General features: G+C 42.3%; 1 protein-coding gene across 2 annotated transcripts in view; it reads left to right on the forward strand.

The window, feature by feature from the left end:
* The window catches only part of CNTNAP5 (contactin associated protein family member 5), a 464,696-nt gene that overhangs the window by 90,038 nt on the left and 349,166 nt on the right, over positions 1-25,492 (forward strand). For both annotated transcript variants that reach the window (XM_019626328.1, XM_019626329.1), the window contains 2 exons: positions 3,770-3,919; positions 6,755-6,926. In XM_019626328.1, coding sequence (XP_019481873.1) covers positions 3,770-3,919; positions 6,755-6,926 — 322 coding nt within the window. The remainder of the gene's footprint in view (positions 1-3,769; positions 3,920-6,754; positions 6,927-25,492) is intronic.

Below are 25,492 nucleotides of genomic sequence, written 5' to 3' on the forward strand. Positions count from 1 at the left end.
ATATTGAGTATAATGGGTTTTTATTCTTTGCTGGTCTGGGAGATGGCAAATATTATTTGACATCATTTTAAAGTTTAGAAGTTTTATGTTTGTCATCATCCATCAGTCTTTCCAGAACCCAAGCCCCCCTTCCATCCTCAGCTCTGAAATCGTATAAGTGCTTAACACTGCAAAGTGGCCCCAAATACCCTGTTCTTCTCCCCCCACCCCTTTACCCCCATCACCAGCACCAGAGACTTTGACCTGTGAAGATGTTTCCTGTTCTTCCCACTGAAAACTTATTTTTTCCATAGCTGTTTGTCACAGGGAAGTTTTGAAGGAAAGCACCCTGATAGAATTTATTTTCCCTAATCAATAATTAATAGCACTTAAACATGTACTTTCAAAAGAGTGTTCTTCAAAACTAAGCCTTTATGAACCTCTAGGCTTGTTTGGATGGATTAACAGAATACAGTGGACAGGAGTTCCGGGTAGAAAGCCGGTTTTCAGAGGAAGTATGCCGCGTGGCTTGCTCTGGAATCTATTCCCAGGTCAGCTCCTCTAAAGCTAGTCTTGATTTTCCCAGCTTCTTTCCTTCCTCTTCTGAAAGCTTAATGGAGTAGTTCTCAACTCAGGCTGCACAATTAAATCTCTGGGGATCTTTGTAACTTGCAGGGCCTGGGGCCACCCCAGCAGCCTGTCTTAATTAGCCTGGTGTGTGGCCCAGGACCTGTCTTTTCAAAAGTTCCCCAGGTGACCCCTTTGTGTGGTCAGCATCAAGAACTACTCTTCTAATAATTCTCCTCTAAAGGAAGCTAAGACTTCACACAGGCTCCCCCTGCAGGGACTCGGGACAATGCAGGGACAGCGCAAAAGAGATCAAATCAGATGGAAAAGTAGATCAAAAAGAAACACACAATGAAGCAAACCCTCATTAAGTGATGATTTTAAAGACAGAAACATGGATAGTGATGTTGGAGGGGGAAGGAACCAGAATCAGAAGACAAAGCTAATGGTCTGGCCCTGTCAACTCACATTCAGAACTCTTAAAAGATAAGTGATGTATCTCTCATTAAACAGCAAACTCACTGTGGCCTCCACGTGTACTTCCTTCTCTGCTGTACCTGATGCCTAGCAGGGTGCTGGGCCCTTAGGGGCTATTTACACCCTACGTATTGAACTCTTCACTGACTCCCAGCCTAGTCTATAGTCTGTCTGCAAATGTTGTCTCATATATTATGCAGATGTATTTAGAGTACTATGCAAATGAAAGTAACAGAAGTGAGGACTTGCAGCTGGCTTTGTCCTCCAGCTGCCCCTGACAGAAGTAAAATGTTCATCACCAGGAGGCACCTGACAGAGCCTCTACCTCATTAGTAGAATCCCTGTGGTTAAAACTCCAACACCGGTCTTTGGAAGAAGGTAGGGTGGCCAGGCTGAGCAGCCCCTGGGTTCCCGCTCCACCCCAAGCAGATGTTCAGGGCTGAAGGGAAGACTGCCTGCAAGGGACCTGGCTGCGAACACAGGAGGGGTCCCTCCATCTGGGCTGTTCTGGGCAGATGGGGCAAGGCTGCCCAGTGCTATGCAGCTGGGCCACAGCCTGGTGCTGAGCTCTCCCTGGGCAGCACCTCCAGCCATCCAAGGGCTCGAGCACATGCACTTCAGTAGCTTTTCTCAGGAGCCAGGCAGAGCTCTGCTCTGTTTCTGAATGCATTCTTCCCTGGGTTCTCAGGGACTGTCCAGGAAGGTCTACCAAGTCTGATCTATTTTACCTCCAGAAATAGATCTTAACCTACGCTTACTGTCCATTTTCACTGCTGTTACTCTGGCTGAGAACTTCATCATTCTGTCTTCTGGGGCTATGACCGCAATAGTCCCCCGATTCTGCTTCCCCTGTCTCCTCCCAGCTCCCATCACCTGCCTCTGCTGCAAGAATCTTTGAATATTCATGCTAAGACCCCTCACAGATGTCCATGTTCCAAAACAGTGATTGTCCTTCCTGGCTGCACAGTAGAATCACCCAGGGAGCCTTCTGAACATGCAAATGCCTGGGGCCCCATCCTGAGATTCTGATAAACTGATGTAGATAAAGTACTCTCCAGAGTCATGTGTCAGAGGACACAGTTGAAACCCCTTTCTTAGCATGGGCATCCGAGGCCCTGGGTGAGTGGCACCTCTTCCTGCCCACCTTCCTATTCTTTCCTGCTTCTCACTCCAAACCTTTGCTTCGTTTACAGGTTCTCTGTCTCCTGGAACTCTTGCTCTAGGAGTAGCGAACTCTTGCTCATTTTTCAAAACTTTCCTAAACTGTCATCACCTCTTCTGTGAAGCATTTTTGGGATCCTCACATGGAGTTAATTTAGGCCTCCTTTCTTCTCTGCTCTCACATTTACTCTTCCCCCCAGAATTGCATGTGGTGTTTACCTGCTTCACTGTCTATCCCACTAGCCTGAAATACTTAAAGGACAGAATTTTAATCCACTTTGCATGTGTCTCTTCCACTTAACTATGGCCTACCCAAGGATTGAGACCATGTGATATTAATATCCAAACTGCACAGGGCAGGGGTTGTCTTATAGTTGCCATTATGTCCATCTGCTTTAGTAAACATTTTCTACCTTTCTACACACTCTTTCTACACACTTTCTACACACTTTTTCTACTTGTGATATTTCTACACACCTTTCTACACACTCTGCAGTGTTAACTGGTATAATTCTCACAATAGCCTATAAGTATAATCATTGTCCCCATTTTGTAGGGGAGGAAACTGAGGCCATGAGAAGGAAGACAAGTCAGTACATAGCAAAGTAGAATACATGCCTGCTAAGTACAGAAATGTGTGGCTTTCTGCTCTTGTCACACACAAATCTTTGTGACTGGACCGTCTTCTTCAGCAAGAACTTTGCACCAACAGAGCCTTCACAGATGACAAAATTTTGGAGGAAACAGTTTAAGTTTATACCCTCATGACTAATTCCCAATATAGTTTCCTCAATAAAGTAGGCCAGCAGTGGATTGTACACCAAAGACATCAGGGGCAAAAGAATGAGGGAAGAATGAACTTTTCACAAACACCCACGATGCCCCCAACTGCTCTAGGGAATTTCTTGCCTGACCTGAACTGATCCCCTGAACAATAATACAGAGAAATTATGATATTGTAGATGATAAAACCAGAGCTCAGTGAAGGCAGGTCACTCAGCCAGTGTCATATGAGTTAAGGGAAAGGTTGGAATTGAACTAGTCTGTTATCTCTCTTTAACAGGAGACTGCCTCTGCCTGGCGTGTCATTGGCCTCAAGCCTTCCTCTTCTACTTTTGCCTTTAAAAATAGTTTATTTTTACTAAAATAGAGATATAAGCCATTAGTAAAAAAAATGAGAAAACTAAAATTGCCTGTAATCTCACTGCCCAGAGATAAAACCACCAGGAACATTTTGAGCACGTCCTTTTCAGCCTTTTACTCTGAGTTTATATCGCAGTAGGTCAATTAATGTGTTGCTTACCTTTGGTTGTAGTATACATACCAATCTGTGCTGTGCCATTTTGTTTTTAAACCAACTATCCCAAATTGTTCAGCCACTTTAAAAAAAGGGATAGAATGAAGTGGTAAAAAGAGAAAAATGACTCTTGGGAAGCAGCTGCGGGGTTGGTTTAAGCAAAGTGATGAGTGGGGACCACTCTGAGAAAGCACAGGGACCACAGGAGGCCAGGAAAATGGGCCCCACTCTCCCCAAAGCTCCCCGAGTCACTCACCCCTATGTGTGCCCTTCCTGTTTCTTTTCCAGGCAACGGCTTGAATGACGGCCTATGGCATTCAGTCAGCGTCAACGCCAGAAGGAACCGCATCACTCTCACCCTGGATAACGACGCAGCGTCCCCTGCTCAAGACGCCACCCGGATACAGATTTATTCCGGAAGTAGCTACTACTTTGGAGGTCAGTTCCCCAGCTTTGGAGGTGGAAAATAAAGGTGCAAGAGAGACTATAGTGGACAGTTATTTCATTCTGATGATTCTTTGTCAATTAGACCATTCTTTCAACACGCGCGCACCCACCCCCAAGCCCAAAATGCGAAGCAAACTCACAGCTGTGCAGATATAAATTATCTAGGTCAGTGCTGAGGGAAAAAAAAAGAACTTTAGCTATAAGAGCCGGCATTACATAACATGTCCAAAGGAGATTTTTATAGCCATGCACAGCTCTGTGATCACACTCGAAAGGGGAAACTCAGCCGAAAACTTGGAGAAAAGTACCCACAGTCAGCAGTGCCTAAAAGAGGAAATATCCGGGTGGGAGGGAACAGCCAGCTCGCTCAGCCATCCGGGCCATTTCTCTGCCGCTTTGCTATCTCAATCCCCTGTCTCTTCCTTCCCCATATCCCTGGCGGTCATGCCAGGAGAGGGGCAGCTAAAAATGGGGAAGACATAGAAGGCCCATGAACTTGTAGCTCCACCAGGGCAGCCAGTACAGATCCTGCCCTCGCCAGTGCTGGGTGAAACCTGGGAACCTTTCCTAAGACAAAGACACAGGGCAAACTGGTAAAGATGAAAAATATATGATTAGGCATCCACTACATTTTCCAAATGTATATATTTCTTTATTTAGTTTTTTATTTTGCAAGGTGTTTCTTTCATTAAAATATTAATATACAATTTCTTAATCAGTTGCTTATATTTTAGAAACAATCTCTAAAGAGTAATTAGTCTAAAGCTTAATTAATCTCAATAGCTGTCTAATCCTGAGCAGGATACTTATAGCCCCTTACCTTCCATGTAGGCCACAGAGAAACAAAGCAGAATTGCTTGGAGAGTTCAGTGAGATTAACGTTTACATGTAAGGTACAGAACTTCCTACCCGGCAGGGAATGGACAAACTGACTTCAACATTTGTGCATACACATGTGTAGACTGAACCTGGTCTACCGTCTCCCATTCTTTTTCCATGAAAAAACTGAAGAGAAGTTTTGGGTAAAATCATAAAGTGCAGTCTCTTTAATGGAATTTACAAATCCTTCCTCTTAGACCCGTGACATGTGGACAAGCTTTGAAATACAAAAGGGACTTTGCACAGATGAGGTATACACCGTGGGGTGCCCTACAAGGGAAGCAGTATGGAACAGTGTATGTGTGGTTTGATTGCAGGGCCTCAGGAGGGGCCTCTGTGCTTCATCCCCAATATTCCCCATGTGTGCGTGGATAGCACATTCTCTTAAGAAGGAAATACTTCCGTTCTCTGTCAATGTTTTATGGGTCTTACCTCATTTAATTCATGCAGTAACTATGTGAGGTAGGTAATAGCAGCCCCGGTTCACAGCAAATAAGACTGGCGTTTGCTGAGATGAAATAATCTGTGGGAGTAGTAGAATGGGGATTCCCCCTCAGATCTGTGTTCTCTACAACCCACTAGTGACAGCAAAGGGACAGCAACTAATGAAGCACAAAGGCTGTCGAAGGAGGGTCTTGGGGCCCCAAAGATATACTTCACACGTTGTGTAATTTTGGATCATATGCAATGTTTCCAACAGAGAGAGAGAAAGCAATCTTGTATTTATTCAATATTTTGTGAAAAAAATGTAGAAGAATTATGACGTGTAAGTGCTTGAATGCCTCAAAATCAAAATGACCTCCTTCCACCAGGTTGTTCTTAGAGGTGGGCCTTAAGGGCAATGGGCCCAGAAGGTGGAGATTTATCTGTGATTTGAGCAGTGTTTAAACAAGGGCCCCATACGTACACTGTAAACTTAAGGAAGGTGAAAAATGAGTTTCAGTAATAATAGCCAACTTACATAAATTCTCTCTACAGCTTCAATTAGAAGTCCTAACATTTCTCTTCATTTTATGGTGTGTGTGCCTGTGAGCTGTTAACTAGCTGCCGGGTGTCAGCCCAGCAGTGACTGTCTATTAGAGATGGCTGAAATAATTCCCAATTATTTATGGGTTATTGCTGTGTTTCCAAGCTTGTATTCCCATATGGTCTGAACCTACTAAAACAATTGAGATGGAGCTTATAAATAGCTCAAGCGCTCATACACCTACATTGCTCTCTACCTGTGTTCACGAGAAGTATCTACTTCTCATATGCCATGGTTTCAAGCTATGCTAAATATATATCATGTTTTTCTTTTTAAAGAACATCCTTTAAAAAGGTATAGTGTTAGCCTTTCACATGTGCTATTACAACCCTATAACTATGTGCATTTAAACCTTTAATTATTTTAGCATCTGGACTTCGATTGCACATCACATTAAAATTCCAGTTATGTTAGTACCTATACATTTGTCAAGAACTAAACCTATTAATGCTAACAATTAACCAGATAATTACTCTGCTGCCATCCTTACCCAAAGCATAATTTCCTTTAAAAGTGTAATTAAAAATTGAGTTGTGTATTTAAAAATGTGTTTCAAGACAGAACTGACCTTCCCAAGTAGTTATGACATGTTGCTTCCTTGGAATGAGTGAGGTGCACCATGCAGAAGAGGGGCACATGGCTTGCCACGAGGAAAAGTGAAGTAAGAATGAGATTCATGTTGTAGCATTGGTATTCCTTTTAATATATTTGTTTTTCTTCTATACAGTAATTGAGTATGCCTTATTTTGTACCAATTCTGTCCCCTCTCTGAAAATGCTAGGATTTACTACAAAAAAATGTGTGCACTGCTGTGACTGAAAAAGCACCACAATAATTAGACCTCAAGGTCTTCTCCTGATAGGTCGCCAAAGCACTGACTGATCATTTCAGGATTCTTCATTTTTTTCTCTGTCTCACAGGGTGCCCTGACAATCTCACCGCTTCCCAATGCTTAAATCCCATTAAGGCTTTCCAAGGCTGCATGAGGCTCATCTTTATTGATAACCAGCCCAAGGACCTCATTTCAGTTCAGCAAGGTTCCCTGGGGAATTTTAGTGATTTACACATTGATCTGTGTAGCATCAAAGACAGGTAATTATTGTCTGTTCTCCTGTGTTCCCCCGTCCCCTTCCTATTCTCACTGTTCTAAATATGAGTTTCTTTAAGCAAAATTCAAATCCACTGACATTAGACACATTTGATATAATTGAGTTGCCTAATGGAAAATATTTCTGAAAGGATTTCAGACCCAGAGAAAAATGGTTTAAATTAGTTGAGTCTCTCTTCAGGTTGACTTGCAGTAAATGGGATATGCAAATTAAATCAAACTATACATTTCTGAAAGGATTAAAATTTGGTGCATAAACACTATTTGATTACTTTGAAGTTAACTGTAAAGCATAAAGGAGGGAGGAATGACTTTTCTCCTACACTATTTCATTCTTCACTGCAGTGTGTGTCTTCTCTAGGAGAAAGTGTAAGCGTCAGGCCTGCTGGGAACCCCATAGCAGAGGACTGAGCAGTTCTCAGCTGTACACAGGGTCTCCTGGGGTAACTCGCCTTTGCTGTCACTGCCCCTGACCCATTGCTTCTTTGGCCTAGAATAGAGCAGGCCCTGGACAGAGAGAAAGAACCAGCACTTTCTGCATCTTGCAAATCTAGAAAAGCTCATTGTATCTCTTTGCATCTCCTGGGATTTGGCTCTTCTTATATGGGAAGTTTCTAGATTCAAAGACACACTGGTGAACATTAAAGAGAATCGATTATAAATTTTCAGCAAGGTTCATCATGTTCCCCATGTTTCTTCTCTAGTATTTACCTCCTTTATGTCTCAGATTCTACTCCCTTTGGTTACAATATCATTTATTAAGTGGGTAAATCATATGTGTTAAGTGCTAGCCTATGTGCTGGTGAAATAGGGTCTTTGGTGAAATTTCATCAGGGAATATACTAGCCGTTACGATAAAGTACAATACATGACCAAGACGTGCACCCTTATTGGTAGGACATATGGCAGCAGCAACTTAGCCCAACAGAGAGAAAGTGACATCAAGGAGGTTTTCAGGGAGTGGTGCTGAGCTGCAGCTTACAGGATGGAGAGACCCGGCTGAGGGGTGGGAGGTGTGCCTGTGGGATGAGATGACAGGATGCTGCAAGTGAAATGGCACAGAAACAGGAGGCATCGTGCTTGCAAGCACTTCACCAATACAAGATACCTGTTTTTCATTCTGAAATCTGTAATATTTGGACACATTTCACAGTTGATGTTAATAGTTTAATTGGCAGCATTTATTTATCTATCTTAGTGGCATCTAAAACAGTGGTATGTCTTACAATGAATAGTGTCTTAGATTTGATAAAAGACTGTTCCGTGGCTATAGTAGGTCACTCAGGTGGAGCATGTGATGTGAAAATGTGGTTAGAGATGTGGCCCCGTATTAATCATGAAGAATTTTATCTGCCTGTGGAGTTTGTCTTCGTGCTCTAGGCAAGAGTCAGAAAGCAAGGTGGTCAGATCTGCCTACTAGTAAGAAGGGTCCTTGGGAAATACTGAGAAAGATGGATTGAGAGAGAACCCACCCAGAGCTGTAGGTGACTGCCCCAGTCAAGAGTAGCAGTGAGAAGTAGCAGGTGTCTCTCCTGAGTGGCACAGAAATCAGCTACACAGATGTGAGTCTCCTCTAATGCTTGGAATGAGTGATGTCATTGGTGGAACTTTATGAGCATGCTTCTCTGTTAATACAACTGCACACGTGATAGTCAATACATCATACTGACTCCTGGCTCTCCTCCTTTATCTTTTTATTCCATTTGAGAAGCTGGGCATGTGGGTAATAACATGGGTGCTTCATTAGAATGTGCTAGTTTGGAGACCTCAGAATAGAAGATGCTGCTCCGAGTGGTTGCTGCCCCTGGAGTCTTTGTGAATGATGATGGGGAAGTGTCGGAAATCGTCAGCCAGCACAGCCTCTGCAAAGTGTAGATCAATAGAGGGAACACTGATCAATAGGGATGGTCTGCCATGCCTTCATGCCTAATCAAGGACACGTTCATTTTTGATTACATGAAAGTCATTGCCATCTACACTGCATCATTACTTTTGTGTAATTGTAGTCTGTGTAAATTGTATTATATACAATTGTGTTTTGGTTAACTGTATAATAATAAGGGATTGTGCTTAGTTTTGTGGGTAAATGGTGTGTTTTTTCTTGATTTACCAGACAGTGTCTCTCACAGAAGGGAAGACTGTGATAAAAGGCTTTGCTTAATTATTTCTTGAACTTACATTTAACATTTCTTGGAGAAGGGTAAGGATTAGAAAAGCAAGTGGTTTCTGAGTTTTGTGTTTCATTTTTAATGTGTTGATGTAAATGTGATTTAAGAGGGGCAAGGGGAAAGTCTTTGCCTTAAGGAGCTTGCCACTTGAGGGTGTGGGTGGGTGGTGGGAGAGGTAGGGGTGGAGAAGAGCCTGACTGGGTTTTCTTACCTGTGCTCCTGTCTGGAGGGTTCAGGGAGGGAAGCCCTTGATCTGGCCTGAGTCTCTTCTCTCCCAGACCAGCCTCCTCTCTGCCCCTTCCTCAGAGGCTCTGGAGACCCAGGCCTCCTTTTGGGCCTCACAGCAGCTGTCCTGCCCCACCCCTGCCTTTCCTCTCTCAGAGTAATCTGACTTGTCTGTGAAGAGGGATCTAGTCCTCCCAGCTTTCTTTCTATGCAGGCCATCTTACACATTTAAAACCTCTAGTTACTCTGGGAAAACCAGATATGGCAAAACCAAGGTCGCATTCGCAGAAGAGGCACATGTGTTTCGAAATCCTAAGAGCTTTCTCCAGTGGAAGCACTTTAAGGATGTTTGCTTTGAGACCATGCCTGGGACTGCTGCTCAGTCCTTCCAAGCTCACAAACCCTTCTTTGTACAAGGCTATGAGTAAAACATGAGAGGGTCCCTTCCCAGAGACTAAGGAACCTCAGCTAACAATTTGCATTTCAATGATTAGCAAATTCCAAATCTTCTGGCTGCAAGGAAGAAAATACTCCATGTAACTGTCCTGGTCCATGGCTCTGGCTGCAGGGACAGTGCTGGCAAAGGAAGCTTCATCTATGGCACTGCCACATGCCTGACACTTTGAGGACAGGTTGGAGAAGGGGATAGAGCACCTTGTAGGAGTTGCACTGGGGGCCAGAATGGAGAACTCCCCACAGACCCCATGCTTTTTCAATAGTCTTTCTAAACCTTAAGAAAACAATGTGTAGCTGTCCTCCCTACTCTGTAGGCTGGCTCTCCAACCTCATGGTCTCTACACCCCCAAACCCTGTTGCCCAGAAGCCACACTTATCCCTTGCAATCCCTTGGACTTGAGGTAGGCAGGGCATGATAATCTAAATTATCACAGAGCCAAGTCACCCTCAATAAACGTTTCATGCCTTGACCAACAGTTTATCACACCCTCAGTTATTCAGCCTCATTGATGGGCGGGGTGAATGAGTGAGGCAGACTCTTGCAAAGACCGGAGTAGGATATGATGTGCTGAGGGCCGCTTAAGCCATGGGAGCACAGGGCATCCATATCCCCAGTTTAGTTTTGAAAGAGGGTAAACTAAGACCTGGAGACATATGTCAGCTTTCTCATGGTTACAGGATTAAAGTTGCAGTGCAGAGGTGAACAATGTACTATCTACCCAAAATTTCAGTCATTGTGTGTCTGTGGCTCTAAATGTGGAAGCCCATCTTCTGCCCAACCACAGAACAGTTTTTAAAGGCATGCACTCTATTAAATTATTTGTAAACCTTAGGTGCCTTGAATGAGATTCCATTTAAAAAGATGACATTCATAGTGATGTGCAATGTCAGGCAGGGTCTGAGTGAAGTAAGGGTGGTATAGTCCTGGCAGCCCGGGTCAAGAATGCTTCTTCCTAGGACTTTTCTCAAAGGATCCAACAAGTCAATTCCAGGAGTCATGTCCAGTCCTCCAGGGTTCAAAGTCCAGGGCAGAAGAAAAATAATCATCAAATGCTCTCTAGGAATTTGAATAGGAGACAGTGGAGGAGCAAACCAGGGTGCTGAGCAGTCAGCTGTCTGAGATAGGGGAATGGAAGTCATACCCGTGGATATTCATTAACCCCAGTGCAAGTGGCAACAAATTTGAGAGGTAGTAAATAAAGCGTGTCGAATTTTCAGTCCACTACTCATCAGCTTGAGATATACCACATATTATTTAATCATTTTGTCTGTGTTTTTTCTTTTGCAAAACCAGGATCATAAAACTTACCTTTGCACTGAGAATTCAATGAGAGAGTGTGAGACATGGGGGGCTCAGTTACATGTCTAGTAAATAGGAGATAGTAAATATTGCCATGCTGATTCCCATAGCCAAAAGTTTGCTAACTCTCAGTTTCCATGGGGAGAGGAGAAGCCCAGGTCTCCCTCTGAAGCTCCTCCAACCCCCACCACGGCCATGAGATCCCCAGTGGTTTCTGGGATGGTTCTCCACAGGTATGCCTCACACACTCTCTAATCAGTCTGCTCCATGGCTCCCTTGGGCTTTGTTCCCACTTGTTCACAGGAGCTGCCCCTCTGAGTGACCAGTCACCCACTGCCCATTAGGGAAAGGCCCATCCATTTGGTGCCAATGTTGCGGTTATTGGAGTCTCCTAAAGCATTGGTCTCAGGGCGTGGATAGGGTGACAAAAACAAGTGATGTGCCTAGGGCACAAAATTCAAGGTTTTTCTTATTTGTACGTTCATGCATGTGCAGACCCTGAATTTACACGAACCTGGGAGTGGATGGCTTCTTAAATTGTGCAGTTCAAATCCAGCATGTCTGCATCAGAATCATTAAGGGGGCTTGTTAAAACCCAGATTGCTAGGCACCACTTTACAGTTTCTGATATTACTGTAGCGGGCCAGAAAATTGGTATTTCTATGCAATTCCAGTGTGCTGCTGGTGTTGCTGGTTTGGTCTTGGGACCAGATTTGAAAACTACTGCCCTGAAGCTTGTAATCCTGGAGTCCTTCGGGTTGTGTGGATTCTGTACAAAAGGGGTGGGGTGTAGGGAGAGGAATGGCTTCTTCTCCAGCTGGGACCCCAAGCAGCTGTTCTCCTGATCAGGGGCTTACAGGTCTCCAAGAAGTGCCGGTAGCTGTGTCTCAGTGCCTCTCCCCAAAGGGGTGCTGAATTCAGTCCAAGGATGCTGTGGGGTCAACCGAATTCCACCTCTCTCCAGACATCCTTGGTCTTTGTCACTCAGCTTCTCCCCTGCTTCCCACTACAAAGAAAACTTTTGTGAATATAAATAAACAAAGATCCTCAGATGGGCCTGAGTGAAGAGATATTTTGATTGGAAGGAAGTATGGTCTTAGAATAGCTGCAGCTGCCAACAAACATGACTTGTCTTTTTGTTATTTTCAGGATAGTTGACTTGCTGGCACCACTGAAACACACAGCTGGATCTTTCTAGACAAGCCTCACATCCTGTGTGTGTGTGTGTGGGGGGAGTGCCATTGTAATGCCAGTGACTCTACGCACCAAAAAATATTGCTCCACACCTTCGTAAAGATTGATAGAGACTGATTTCCTCTGGTTTTCTGGTGCTAGCAAAGGATTTCTGTGGTCACCTGTCTCATTTCCTGGGTCTCTTCCTCATAGAGTGATGGCATTGGGGAAGGTTCTCAGAGATCATGTAGCTCTGGTTTTGCACAGAAAGAAATGAAAGTCGCACAGTGTGGCAAAGCTGGGTCCTGAAGCAGAGCCTTTGCTCCTGTGGCCTTCGCTATTATTGCATCCTGTGGAGGCCTTTTTTACTCTAATCCTTTCTAAAATTAAACAGTTCTTTTGTTCCAATGAGTGAATCACATGTGGAACCCTGCTTTAAAATCTTGTAGCCAACTAAATTATGAAATGTCCTTTTCACTCCATAACCACTTCCCTGCCCCTCTTTTAAGAAAAGCATCTGCTAAACTCTCTGGTCAAGATTCTTATCTTCTTTGTTCAGAATGTGGAGTATTGTAAATACTGTGAGTGGGGAAGCATTATGTTAGATGACCTCCCACAGACAGACTCATGCTAAAAACTCACCCATATGTGGGAGTTGGTTGAAAACAGTATGTTACATAAAAATATTACATTGCAGGATAATACATATGTTTATTTCCTCTCTAAAATTGAAAACCTTTTATTGGGTGCCAGAAAAGTTATTGTAAGGGCAAGGCCCACACAATCTGAGCTTCTAACTCTAAAGTGAGAAATGTGACAGGATGGTGTTCTCTCTTAACTTATGGAATGGGGCCCAAATCAAAACAAGAACACTTAGGCTATTTTTATTTATTTTTAATCTATTTCATGGAGGAAAGGCAAGGGTTGTATTTTATATAACAGTACTGAACAAACATTCTCTAAATATTATTTCATTTACTTCTGTCCACAGCCCTGTAAGACCCACAAAAGAGTTCTAAAGCCTGGCTCTCAGACCAGCAGCACCAGCATTACCTAACAACTTGTTAGGAATGCATATATTGAGGCCCCAGCCCATACTTACTGGACCGGAACATTGGGGAAGGGGAGCCATGGGAGTTTGAACAAGTCTCCAGGAGATTCTGTTGCACACTCAAATGTGGGAGCCCTCAGTTTGCTCCATTATTGTTATTTTACAGATAAGACCAGGGATGCTCTCGGAAGTTCAGTGAGCTCCTGAGGTTACTTGGCAGTGTTTGGGGGGGTGGGTCAGGATTCAAATAAAAAATTGGCTGATTCCTCTAACCATATAAATGCCTAAAATCCATAGGTAGGGGACCGATGGCTTGGGGAGCCAGAGCAGGTCAAGGGAGTGTCAATAAGGAAGTAAGATTGCAAGAGGAACTGGAACACTGGGCTGCATTTAGGGAGGTCACACTGGGGTATTCCAGGTGGGTTAGAAAGCATCATGATGGGACTGAGATAAATGGAGTGCTGGGCATCTGTGTGCCTCGATGGGAGAGACTCTGCTGACAGCAGTGGGTAAAAGAGAACTTAAAGTCAAGCTAATAGGGAACTTGGCAACATACAACAGTTTAAAATCTGAGGAACAGGCTATATTAATAGCTCCTCTTTAAAATTGTTTACTGGCTGCCAGGGTATCTTATAAGTGTGTAGAGGGGTGTGTGTGTGTATGTGTGTGTGTGTGTGTGTGTGTGTGTGTGTGTGTGTGTAACATATCATATATCCTTACAACAACCTTGTAATTTAAGTAATGTTTTTAACTACATTTTACAGAATGAGATGCTTAAGTACAGTGGCACCAAGTAACGTAACTCATCCAAGGTCACACAGTGAATACGTAGCCGAGCCTGGCTACAAACCAGAGTCTGGTTGAAGACATTACACCTGTCTTTGCATTTTGTACTGTTTCTAACTTTGCAGTTAGGAGGCATCCTACATGGTTTGCAAAGCAGGATTGCAAAGCAAAAATGATGTGTTTTCATCTTGTGATGTGTTCAAATCATGAAGCTGGTTGTATTAATACAGGAAGAGAAGGTTGTATTAATACAAGAAGGTCCACAGTTTATGGACCACCACAGACACCAGAGGGGTTATCATCTATGCAGTTCATTGTCATAACCATGTGACATGCCCACTGAGAGAGACTCAGAGAGAGCCAAAGTCTCTGTCTACCAAGAGATGCCCTTGCCTATTTCTTTGGGTAAATGAAGAGAGGAACCTCAAACTAACTTGGAAGGATTGTCCTGAGGAGGTGATTCTGAGCTGATTTTGTAAGGGCCTTCCACCTCTAACTGCACAGAAAATGTATTAATTTATTTGCCTGCTCATTAAATGAGGGCTACTCCTTATCACCTACCTCATGCCTCTTCAAATGTCAATAGGGAAAAGGGGCTTTGCAGGAAGCTGGCAACTGGATTTCATCTGAGTAAGCGAGCTTGAATGAGTGCATCTGTGTTCTGAAACCAACCTCATCTCTCTTATCATTTGTTTTCACAAGAAAAGTGAATCATTATCTCTATGAAATGGTACTTCTCTATCTGGGCATATAAAGAAGAGCACCAAGGAATCCCTGATTCGTGGAAAACACAGAACACTGACAAAGCCAAGGGTGGCACTTCATCCTGTCCAGTCAGAGGCAGTGAGACTCTTCCCCAATAACTAGTAATCTGAAATTTTGATGCTGAAAACAGATCCAGAACAAATGAGCTGCATGAATTATCACAAGCACTTCCCAAGCTGAGGGATTCATTCTAAGAGCTATGGTTATGAGGATGAGGTGAGATGTGCATGTTCACAGAGCAGTGAGGAAATGTATGTCAAATAAGTATTGCTTGGATCATCTCTCCTGAGAAATATTAGCTATGAAATTTGGATGTTTTAGACGACATAGAAGCTAAGGCAAACTTTTGATCTTGATGAAAACATGAAAAGAATGGTATTATAGATTCTCAAGTCACTTCTGTGAGCCAATGCTTATATTTAACTCTAGAAAACTTTTATAAATTAATAATCAGAAGACAGAGGCTCTTCCTTATTACTCCCTTCACACAATCAATATCTCAATTTAGCCTTCATCCCACACACCGACAAGGGTCTTCCTTCTGTTTTTCACATACTCCAACATGTCTTTCCTTCTACATGGCCAATGTCACATTTGGTTTCTCCTCATCTGCATTGATGTACACTGATTGGGCTGCTGAGGCAAAGAAACTGCGGCCTTTTGCCACTGTTTTTCTCTAGTCCAAAAGAATTCATTGGTGGCCCATTGGTCAGCACCATTTATACACACAGCTAGAAGAGAAAAAAGAGCATAATAAGTTTTGAGTTGGGGAAAAAGTAGGACTGACCTGTGATAAAATGTCCTCACCTGTTTCTGCAGTGAAACCTAAATTTAAAACTAGCTCTATGCTATATTTACCTTGAATTAAGTTATCTCATAGGAAATTCATAGATCTGGAACCTTGCCTCCTGGGTTTTCCTGTGAGTGGGCTTCTGAATGCTTAGGTAGACCCAACTGCACCTTGTATCACATGTGTGGTCAACAGTATAATATACCATTCACTTTAGCTCTCAAGTACCCAAAGGGACTGTTGGCTTCCCTGACTCGCAGATGAGGAAACATACTCTGGCAGAAGTTTAATAATTTACCTCAAAACAGAATCAAACTCAGGAATTTGAGGTGGGAAGCCCCTGCTGTTTACATTTCAGTGCAACTCTGGACATAACTGGTCACGTAGCCTCTTCTACCTCAGCTCCCTCAGCTGTCAAATGGGGGCAATGTGCACATTTCCTCACCGAGGGTGTTTGTTAAACAAGAGCAAGGGGCTATTATCACTCCCTTCACTAGGAGCTGTGACAAGGGTTGACTGAGAGCAGGGAGATGAAATTTCCGAATGTTTAAAGCAAGAGGGACAGAAATGGATGGGGCACCATGTATCTCAGCAGGCCAGATTTTAGAAAACTCAGACACAGGCAGAAAAAAAGATGATGCTTTTCTGAATAATTTACCTATATACATGGTCTATTTTATTTTTGGAAGTGATCAGTGTTTTACCTTGGTTCAAGTTACAGGTTTGAAATTTTCCCTTTAGGTGTAGCTTCACCTTTAAAAGATCTCTTTGACATGATTTACTGGGCCAACTGCAGGCCCCTTCTTTCCTGAAGCCAAGCAGTGGAGGTCTCAATGCCTGGAAAATGCAGAGGGAGACAGACAGACCTGGAGCACATGGCCGTGTGAGACAGCTTCACATTGCAACTCACAGTCTCCAAGCTCGGTGACACCCAGTGCATCCTGGCACTGTTAGCTTTATGACGAGCCCAGAATTCTCATCACCTTGCTACCTGCTTTTAGCCATGCTGAAAAACCTGATTTTCAATGTAATACTTAGGTAGGGGGCTATCCCTGCTTTAAATATGAAAATAATCCCAAATGTAGCTCTTAAACAACTCAAGGTTTACAAATTAAAGCAAAGAATCATGTTGAGAATTACAGAAGCTCACACTCTGAAATGAAAATCATATGTGTCAGTGTCAGCATGTGTGTGCACACAGGTGTGTATTTACACACACAGCACACATGGGATGATATTACCCAGTGAGCCCAGATGGACTTCTGTTCCTCTTGCTGAGAGATAGCCCCATGTGATGCTAATCTTCCTGTGACCCAACCACTCACTCAACAGCTCTTTTCAAAGGGCCTACTGTGTGCTGGTACAATTCCAATGAGCAAGAGAGAGAGTCACTGGTTTGTTTCTCCCCTGCTCTGGTCTTTCTCATGTCCCTGAATCCAGGGCCTGTCTTTTTTTTTTTCTCCTGTTATGGGTCATTCATTCATTCATTCATTCATCTGTCTCTTGTATTTGGAGCATCTCTGCTGTGCCAAGTGCTGGGTAGCAGCTGAGTGCTGAATATAGCAGACTATGTCTGACTTCCAAAAGTTCCATGGAGGGATACCGATTTTGACCAAATAATGATGGAAATAGACGTGTAAGTTCTCAAATGCCAGCATGAAACAAATAAAATGTGTACTAGGAGAGAGCGAGGCTGGTTTAATAATAGGAGTTGGAGGTAGTGTGCCGAGAAAGAGAGATGTGGCCTCATTCTCTGCGCAGGTAACTGTTCCCAGGTCACTGCCAATGCTGACAGGTAAATTTCTCAGAGGATTGCACTTTCCAGTGCCTCCTACGCACCTCTGGCTGCTAATTACAATCTCAGCTTCCTGCCTATGTGTCTTCTGCTGAAATCACTGTCTGCTGTGGGGGCTATGGAGAGAAGGAACAATTCTGCTTTCTTTAGTGGGAAGAGACTTTCTAACTGGGGTTTTAGGTAAAGACAAATTCCCTACTTTTTCCTAAAACATGAGTATGCTGGGATCCTTCTGTCTGCCATTAACAACATCCCCTTACTGAACTTTCCCCCACCCACACCCCAGGCTTCCATGGGTAAAGGGTTTGCTTCTAGTAATGCATTTCCTAATATTATATAGGCTGCAAGTACATTTAGCAAAGTAGAATTCTACCTGCCCAAAATAAACACCAGTATAAAGGTGGGAGTGATATTTCAGTTGGCAGCATGTTAAATTCTGAGAAACTGCAAGTGACAGGAGGAAGAAGCGTTTTAAAGGTCACTCCAATTACTATACTTACTCATGTTAAGCAGCTGGCACCCTGCAGTTTATGTGTGAAGACCCGCACATGGCGAAAATGATAAAATGTGTTTGGCAAGGACTTGGGCAAATAGCAAAGAGAGTTATACAAATTACTATTGTTTCCAGTGATATGAAATAATTCTTTAACACCCAAGATATCTGAGAAGTACAGGGTGACCAAGTCTTGAGAAAGAGCGGGGCACATCCTCACATCTCTAAAAGCCTAGGTAGGATTCCATGATGGATTTTCTCTGAATCCAAATTTTGCAGGGTCCTGCAGGGACCCATACGAAGAGGCCCCAAGAAAGAGCTCCTGACTGCTTTAAAATTTCCATTTGTCACCATTTCATTCTTCACAATATAGTGAATTCATAACACAACTTTTCTTGATAGAACTATCCTGAATGTAAAACGACTTTCTAGATAGGGAAATAAAAGAGCTGAGAACGATTCTCTTAGTGACAATTTGCCCCATACCACTTCCCCACTTCCCAAAATATATATTTTATTATAGCTCTAGTTATGGTGAAATTCAGATTCTGCACATGCATTTCAAATGCCCTCCAGCACATGATGGGGCCTGAGGCATTAACCGCAAGGAATCAAATCCTTCAGCTTTCCTTTTGAGGTCTCCTGTGACCTGGCCTCTTCCTTTCTATCCACCTTTATTATCCACCTTTATCACGTACTATATTAATTCATTCTGTCTATATGCATTTGCTGGGTATCTCTCTCTCTCTCTCTCTCTCTCTCTCTCTCTCTCTCTCTCTCTATATATATATATATATATATATATATATATATATATATATATATATATATATATATAGGTGAGTGTTTAAATAAAAAAGAATTTATTACAGTGAAAGACCCATTACCATTAATCCCCCTCAAAATACTCCCCCTCACCTCAAACACACTTATCCCATTGTTCTTGCCACTTTCTGAAGCAGTTCTGGAAGTCCTCTTTCGTGAGTGTCTTTAGTTGCACTTTTGTGGTTGCCTCGGTGTCCTGAATTGATTAAAAACATTTACCTTTCATGATCATTTTGACTTTGGGTAAGAGCCAGAAGTCCACGGTACCAGATCCAGTGAATAAGGTAGACGAGGACACACCATAATATTTTTATTTGACAGAAATTGCTCTACCAGAAGTGATGTGTGACATGGAGCCTTTCCGTTGTGATCACAAAATATGATGAATGCTACTGCCGAGTGCCATCCAACGGAAAGGCAGGGATCCTCAATATGGGAAGTGGCATGCTGAACCTTAGTAACAGTGTGTGACCACAAGTTTCAACTTGTTTGGGGCAGTCAGTCGGGTGTGAGCTATGGTTGGAGAAGGTGTGTTTTAAAGTGTGCCGTAAAATCATCCTCCATCATGACAAAGCTCCATGTCACGCATCTCTTCTGGTATATGGCAATTTCTGTCAAATAAAAACATTACGGTGTGTCCTCATCCACTTATTCATTGTATCTGGCACCGTGCAACTTCTGGCTCTTCCCCAAAGTCAAAATGATTCAGGACATCGAGGCAGCCATGACAGCACGACTAAAGACACTCACGAAAGAGGACTTCCAGAACTGCTTCAGAAAGTGGCAAGAACGATGGGATAAGTGTGTTCAAAGAGAAGGGGAGTATTTTGAGAGGGATTAATGGCAATGTGTCTTTCACTGTAATATTTTTTTTTATGATTTAAACATTCACCATATTGTTTGATCACACCTCATGTATATATATTCTCTGCTTTTAAGAAGCTCAAAAGCAAGTGAGCCAGACAAGAAACCAGATATTATACAAAAAGCAGCTCATGGCATTGAGGAAGCAGACATGGCAGGCAAGCAGACATGGGAATAGGAGTGGGAGAATTGTCCCCAAAGTGGACCACAGCCTGCCTCACAGCAGCCAGTTTCATTCCAGCCCTCAGACACTTGCTGCTTTCACTGTGTGTAGTTCTCCTCTCAGTACTCTTTTGCCTGAATTCTGCCTATCTTTCAGAGTCTAGTTAAAATCCTACCCACTTTGTGAACTCTCCTGACTGCTCCTGATGTTCACAATTATCTTTCCTTATTTGAATGTTTCTGACACTTTCCTTCTCTATTTCATTTTGCTCCCAATCATGATGTTGTCTGCTTTGTATCTGTATTTTGCCTTCCCAGAGAAAGTTCTTGATGCCTACTGATGCATTCATTTGAGACATGTGCTTTGCAATTATTTGTTGAATAATTTGAACCTTAACAGCATTTGCTCTTAGTAACTGGTGATGAACTGCATGTAAAACTTGTGAAACTCAACACACCTCTTGGAGTTGGATACAGAAATGCCATGAAATAGGGAATGGACTTGATAATATTTAATATTTTTGCACATTCCAAACTCTGTTGACTGTTCTCCAAGATTTGGGAATTAAAGCTCTTCACCTCTTTCTCATCTTGAAAACTTCCCAATGTGGTTCACACCAAGTAGCTCTCTATTTAAATAGCAAGAGTGCCTAATAAAAGCAGCTTGTGCCACCTGTCATCATCCACATGGTGTTAAGTGCTCCTTCTGTAAGCACTAGTGAGTGAGAGTACTTTTGTTTAGAAAAGCCATCATAAAATTAGACAAGCAAACCATAGCAATGTATTTAAGCTGTGTGGTCTATAAATATTGCAGTGGGAGGAAGCATGCAAACACATTATTCTTATTATAATCTTGTGCTTTAAGGGAAAACGAGGTAGTTCTGCAAAAGAAGGCAAATCTGAATAGAGAGAAGTTCTAGAGAGGCATACAGGATATCTTTGGTGATTGCCAAGGGTGTCACCAGTCTCCTGGTTACAGGATCTGGGGTGTGCATCCTCAGATTCAGGGAACTCTAAGCAGCTCCTGGAGGATAAGTTGGGAAAACTTGTGAAATTGTCACTGTTTACCTATTGGGAGTGGAACAACAACAACTAAAAACACTGCTGAAGGGTGCCAATGCATTGGTAACCCTGTCAGCTATTTATCTGAAAGTAAAGTTATTGAAGAAGAATAAAGGTTTCCCATGAATCCAGAGAGCGGCATTGGAATTATATATGATCCACACTGTCACTGTCTTTATATTTTCTTTCTTTCTTTTTCAAAAGTGCCTGGCAGTTTAAGTCTTTAACAGCACTGGTATTATTCATTTGGCTATGTCACATTCTCTAGTGCCTTCTAACATAGAGTGCTACCTCCAGTTTTTCCTAGACACAATCTAAAGCCTCTTTGTTAAAAAAAAAAAAAAGCATACAGAAGAGGTATTTTTTTTCCTTTTCCATGATGTTTTGCCTTACTGTTTCTCCACTACACATCAACAGAGTCACCTACATTAGGTAAAATTCAGCAGTGGTCCAGGGGCCATGCTGGGGTTTTCATCTACTAATGAAAATCTATGGAGAGCTATATTAAAATGTTTAAAATAAAATATTCCCATTTTACAAATGAGTGAATTGAGGTGTGTGGGTGTTAAATGAGTTTCCCCAAACTATACAGTTATCAAGTGTTTTCATGAGAAGTTAATGGGCCCCCACACAACTTGTAGATAAAAGAAATAATGTGTTTTTTTCTGTTTACATTTCTCGTTTATTTAGTTTTTTAGAATCCCAAGACGTTAATCCAAAAAAAAGAAATAATGTTATTCTTTGAAAGTTAAACTCAACATCTAATAGGTCTAAATGGATTATCTTGAAGATACACACAGCACCTATGCCAGGCTGGACTATGCCTGGATTAATGCTGACATTTCTAAAGGAAGAATGTGTCAAATAAAAGTAGTTTGGTAAGAAACTGAATCTTAAATAATGAAAATCAAATAGCTAATGCTAATCGTAGCTGAAGAACTAAATTAAGACCCCTTTAACCTCAGACACATTAACAAAGAAGCCCATTTCTCCAGGGGAACATCAAGTGGGGAGGGATGGCAGTGACATTGAATTCATACCCTACGTTCCTGTTCTCGTGACATCAGAGTGGAGGATTGCCGTGGATCCGAATCTTCCTCTGTAGAAATGGATGAAGCCTATGGGATTGTAATATAAATGTTTGCTTCAGTGAACCAAATCCTAATTGGACTAGACCAGCCCTGTCCAATGGAACATTGTGCACTGATGGAAATGATCTCTGTTCTGCTGTCTAACACCTAGCCACTAGCAGCTCCTGAGAACTTGAAATGGGTATATTATGAAAGACTGAGAAAGCTTTTATTTTAATAAATTTAGATTCAGATGGTCATGTGTGGCTAGTGATGATCTTATGAGATAATGGACATTGTACATGGGCCAGTCCTCATGGAGCTGATCTGATATTTTCGTCCTAGTTCAGCATCCTGGAGTTGCATCTGAGATAATTCTGAAGATTAGGTTGGGCCTCAGAATTAAGACCTGGTGAGTGGATATAATGCCACCCCCAGCAGCATGGGCTATGGATGACCATGGTCTCTGCCTTTCATAGTTCTTCTTCCCCAAAGACATTCACATCAGAAGAGAAAAGCTTACTGCTGCCTTAATTTCTCCCAAGATCCTGGCAAACAAGTGGTGTAACTGTCAAAGTGAGTTCCAAAGCTAGTATGGAAGGGAACTAGAGGGTCCTTAGCCTTCTCTTTCCCCTTTTCTCAACAAAACAGACATTTCCCATTAAGATGATTCTTTGTGTATTTTTTGTTTTCCTTATAATTCTTTTTTTTTTAAGATTTTTATTGGGGAATTGGGAACAGTGCTGGGGAATTGGGGGAAGGGGAACAGACAAGTTGCTGTCGTTTTGTTCTTCAATCTAGTTGTGGAGGATGTTGCTTCACTGGCCCAAGTTGGCACCATCATTGCGCTCTTCTCTGGCGAGGCAGATCAGTCGCCGGCTTCTGGACGGCCACTCACTGCGGCTGCTGGCCGCTCACGCTGGCTGCTGGCTACATATGGTAGCCCGTGGCAACCCACTGCCACAGGGAGTGCAGCCTACGCCGTCACCGGCGACTCATGGCAGCCCAGCTCCAGGTTGAGCTGTTATTCAGCATCTTAGCTGTGGAGGGCAGTGTCACTGACCCTCATATGTGGGATCCGAACCGGGGCCCTCTGGCATCCCAAGCGAGTTCTTAATCATTGTGCCACTCGGCCGGCCCTGTTTTCCTTATAATTCTAATGCCCAGGATTTCTGCTTTTGATTTGTACACACCTGGATTTAGTTCAAAATACTAGAAACTGTATTTTACTTGGGAAGATAACTTTATTATTTCCAAGTATTATTTTGCTGTATCTATTAACCAGTTCTAATTTACCTTCTCAATAAGGACATATTTTGAGCAAATATGTGCTTATAATCTAATTATTGGCCATCAATAAGACTTTGGTGTCTAGTTTTTTTAAAAAAAGAACATAATCTTCTTCATTTTCTTAATCCCAAATATCATAGTACATGCTAGAGTTATTGCTAGATCGCTAAAATCTGCCAGCACAAATCCAAAGAACTTGGAGTAAGAGAGTAGACTCTTGGGCCAGCAAAATCTGTGTGAGTTCACTCACTAGTATGGGTTCAGATCAGTCAGTCTCTCAGAAAGTAGTGGCATTGAATCTAAAAATCCTGGAACTAGCCTCTTCTTATTTCAAGTTTAACTGACAGCCTTCTAATATTTTGCAACCCTCTGAAGCTTACATAATGAAGAAGACGTGTTTGTCAATCTGGTGGAAATAGCGCGCCCATTGTAAATCATGGCTTTCAATGTAAATTTATGAATTGGAATTCTAGTACACCCCAGTCTCTTGTAAGGTTTGCCTGCATGAGTAACAATTCTGGTGACTAATAGTCCTGAGAATCTGTCAAAATTTGATGCCAGTGTTTGCCAATTTGAGAGCCCAACCCATGGATGGAATGTTTTCCAAAATAAAGGCCACCTGAGGGACTCAGGAGCAGCTAGCTGACCTCACCAGAGTCTTTGTAAAGGCACAAATGGCCTCCGATGAAGGCACACACCAGACTGAGATGTTAACTTAGGACCATTTGCAATGCTACCAATGGGTTAAAACTAATCTTAAAATCCCAAATCCTATTGGATAGTAGTTTCCAACTTTGGAATGCATAAAAATCACTTGGAGAGCTCTTTTAAAATACAGATTTCTGGACCTAGAAATCCAGAGATTCTGATTAAGTCCACCTAAGATGGAGACTTGGAATCTTCATTTTATCAAACACCCAGGGTATCTGTGGATCAGTCTTACAGAAACATTGTGTCAGCAGAATAAACAAAGAAACTTCCTTATTGAGCTCATATCATAATACAGCCTCATCCAAATGTTCTCTACACAGTGGGAGACTAGGCTCCTAGTTTTGCCTAATGTTAATGGTATTCGGTGGAAAATGATTTCTTTGTTCAAAGAAATTTGAGAAGTTCTGGAGAAAGCAGCATTAAATGGGTTTCTTTACTGTAGGATTTCTCAATGTGTGTGTGTGTGTGTGTGTGTGTGTGTGTGTGTGTGTGTGCACACGTGCATGCACTCATGCACACACTTGGGCACACATGTGTGTGCCTCTGCCCTTATAACCTGTGCAAGAGGGGAATTAATTCGAAGCTCACAATTTCACAAATATATTTGATCATGAACACAGCTTTGGAAATGCTGTCCTGGAGTATAAGAAATCAGAGTGAACACCAGGAGGTGGTCAGTAGTGTAGACAAAAGCTAGCAGGGAAGGGAACTAGAGGGTCCTTAGCCTTCTCTTTCCTTTTTCTCAACAAAACAAATATTTCCCATTAAGGTAACTCTTGTGTCTCCTTTTATTTTTTTCTTATAATTTTAATGCCCATGATTTCTGCTTTTGATTTGCACCTACCTGGATTTACAGCTGCCTTTTGAACTTCTGTGATCTTAAATAAGCTCCTTAATTTGTGATTCTTACTTTCCTCGAGATAGTGATGCTGTCTCACTGGGTTGTTTTATTTAGTGATTAGCTGAAATAATTATTGTGAATGGCCTAGCACAAAATGCAGCATTTAATAAATGGTAGAGAGGTTAGCATCATTTCACATATATAAATAATTTTGGGAAATTCAGGAAGAAAAAGGGAGCACAATATATGATTTATTTTATAAATCCCTAGAGATGACAAATAGGCTGTAATTTCTGTACCCACCATGATGGTAGCTATTCTAGCTTCAGATAGTTTTCTCAGGGATTCCCAGGTGGTTTAGGCTTAAACGAGAAAGACTACAGTGAATGACTAGTGGTATCTACCACAAAAATAGAAGGGAATGTAAGCACGATGAGTGGCAACTTTTTTCTTACCCATACAGGGAAAATTTTAAATAAGAGGTGCCCTCAGTCCTCTAAGAACTAATGTCAACATGCCATTCAGTTTCAACTGAATAAAAATGCAACTGATGAACAGCCAAGACTTGATCTTTATGGTATGGATTGTTAATTTCAAGGCGGCAGACTAGTGTAGGCTTGGATCAAGTATTCATTTCCAGGATATAATTTAAGATGACCCTAAAATCACAAAGAGGTTTGTATACAGAGGTGAAGGACAATGAGTGCAGGAAATGTGCAGATT

This window comes from Hipposideros armiger, unplaced genomic scaffold (assembly GCF_001890085.2).
Source record: "Hipposideros armiger isolate ML-2016 unplaced genomic scaffold, ASM189008v1 scaffold_665, whole genome shotgun sequence".
Classification (NCBI taxonomy): Eukaryota; Metazoa; Chordata; class Mammalia; order Chiroptera; family Hipposideridae; genus Hipposideros; species Hipposideros armiger.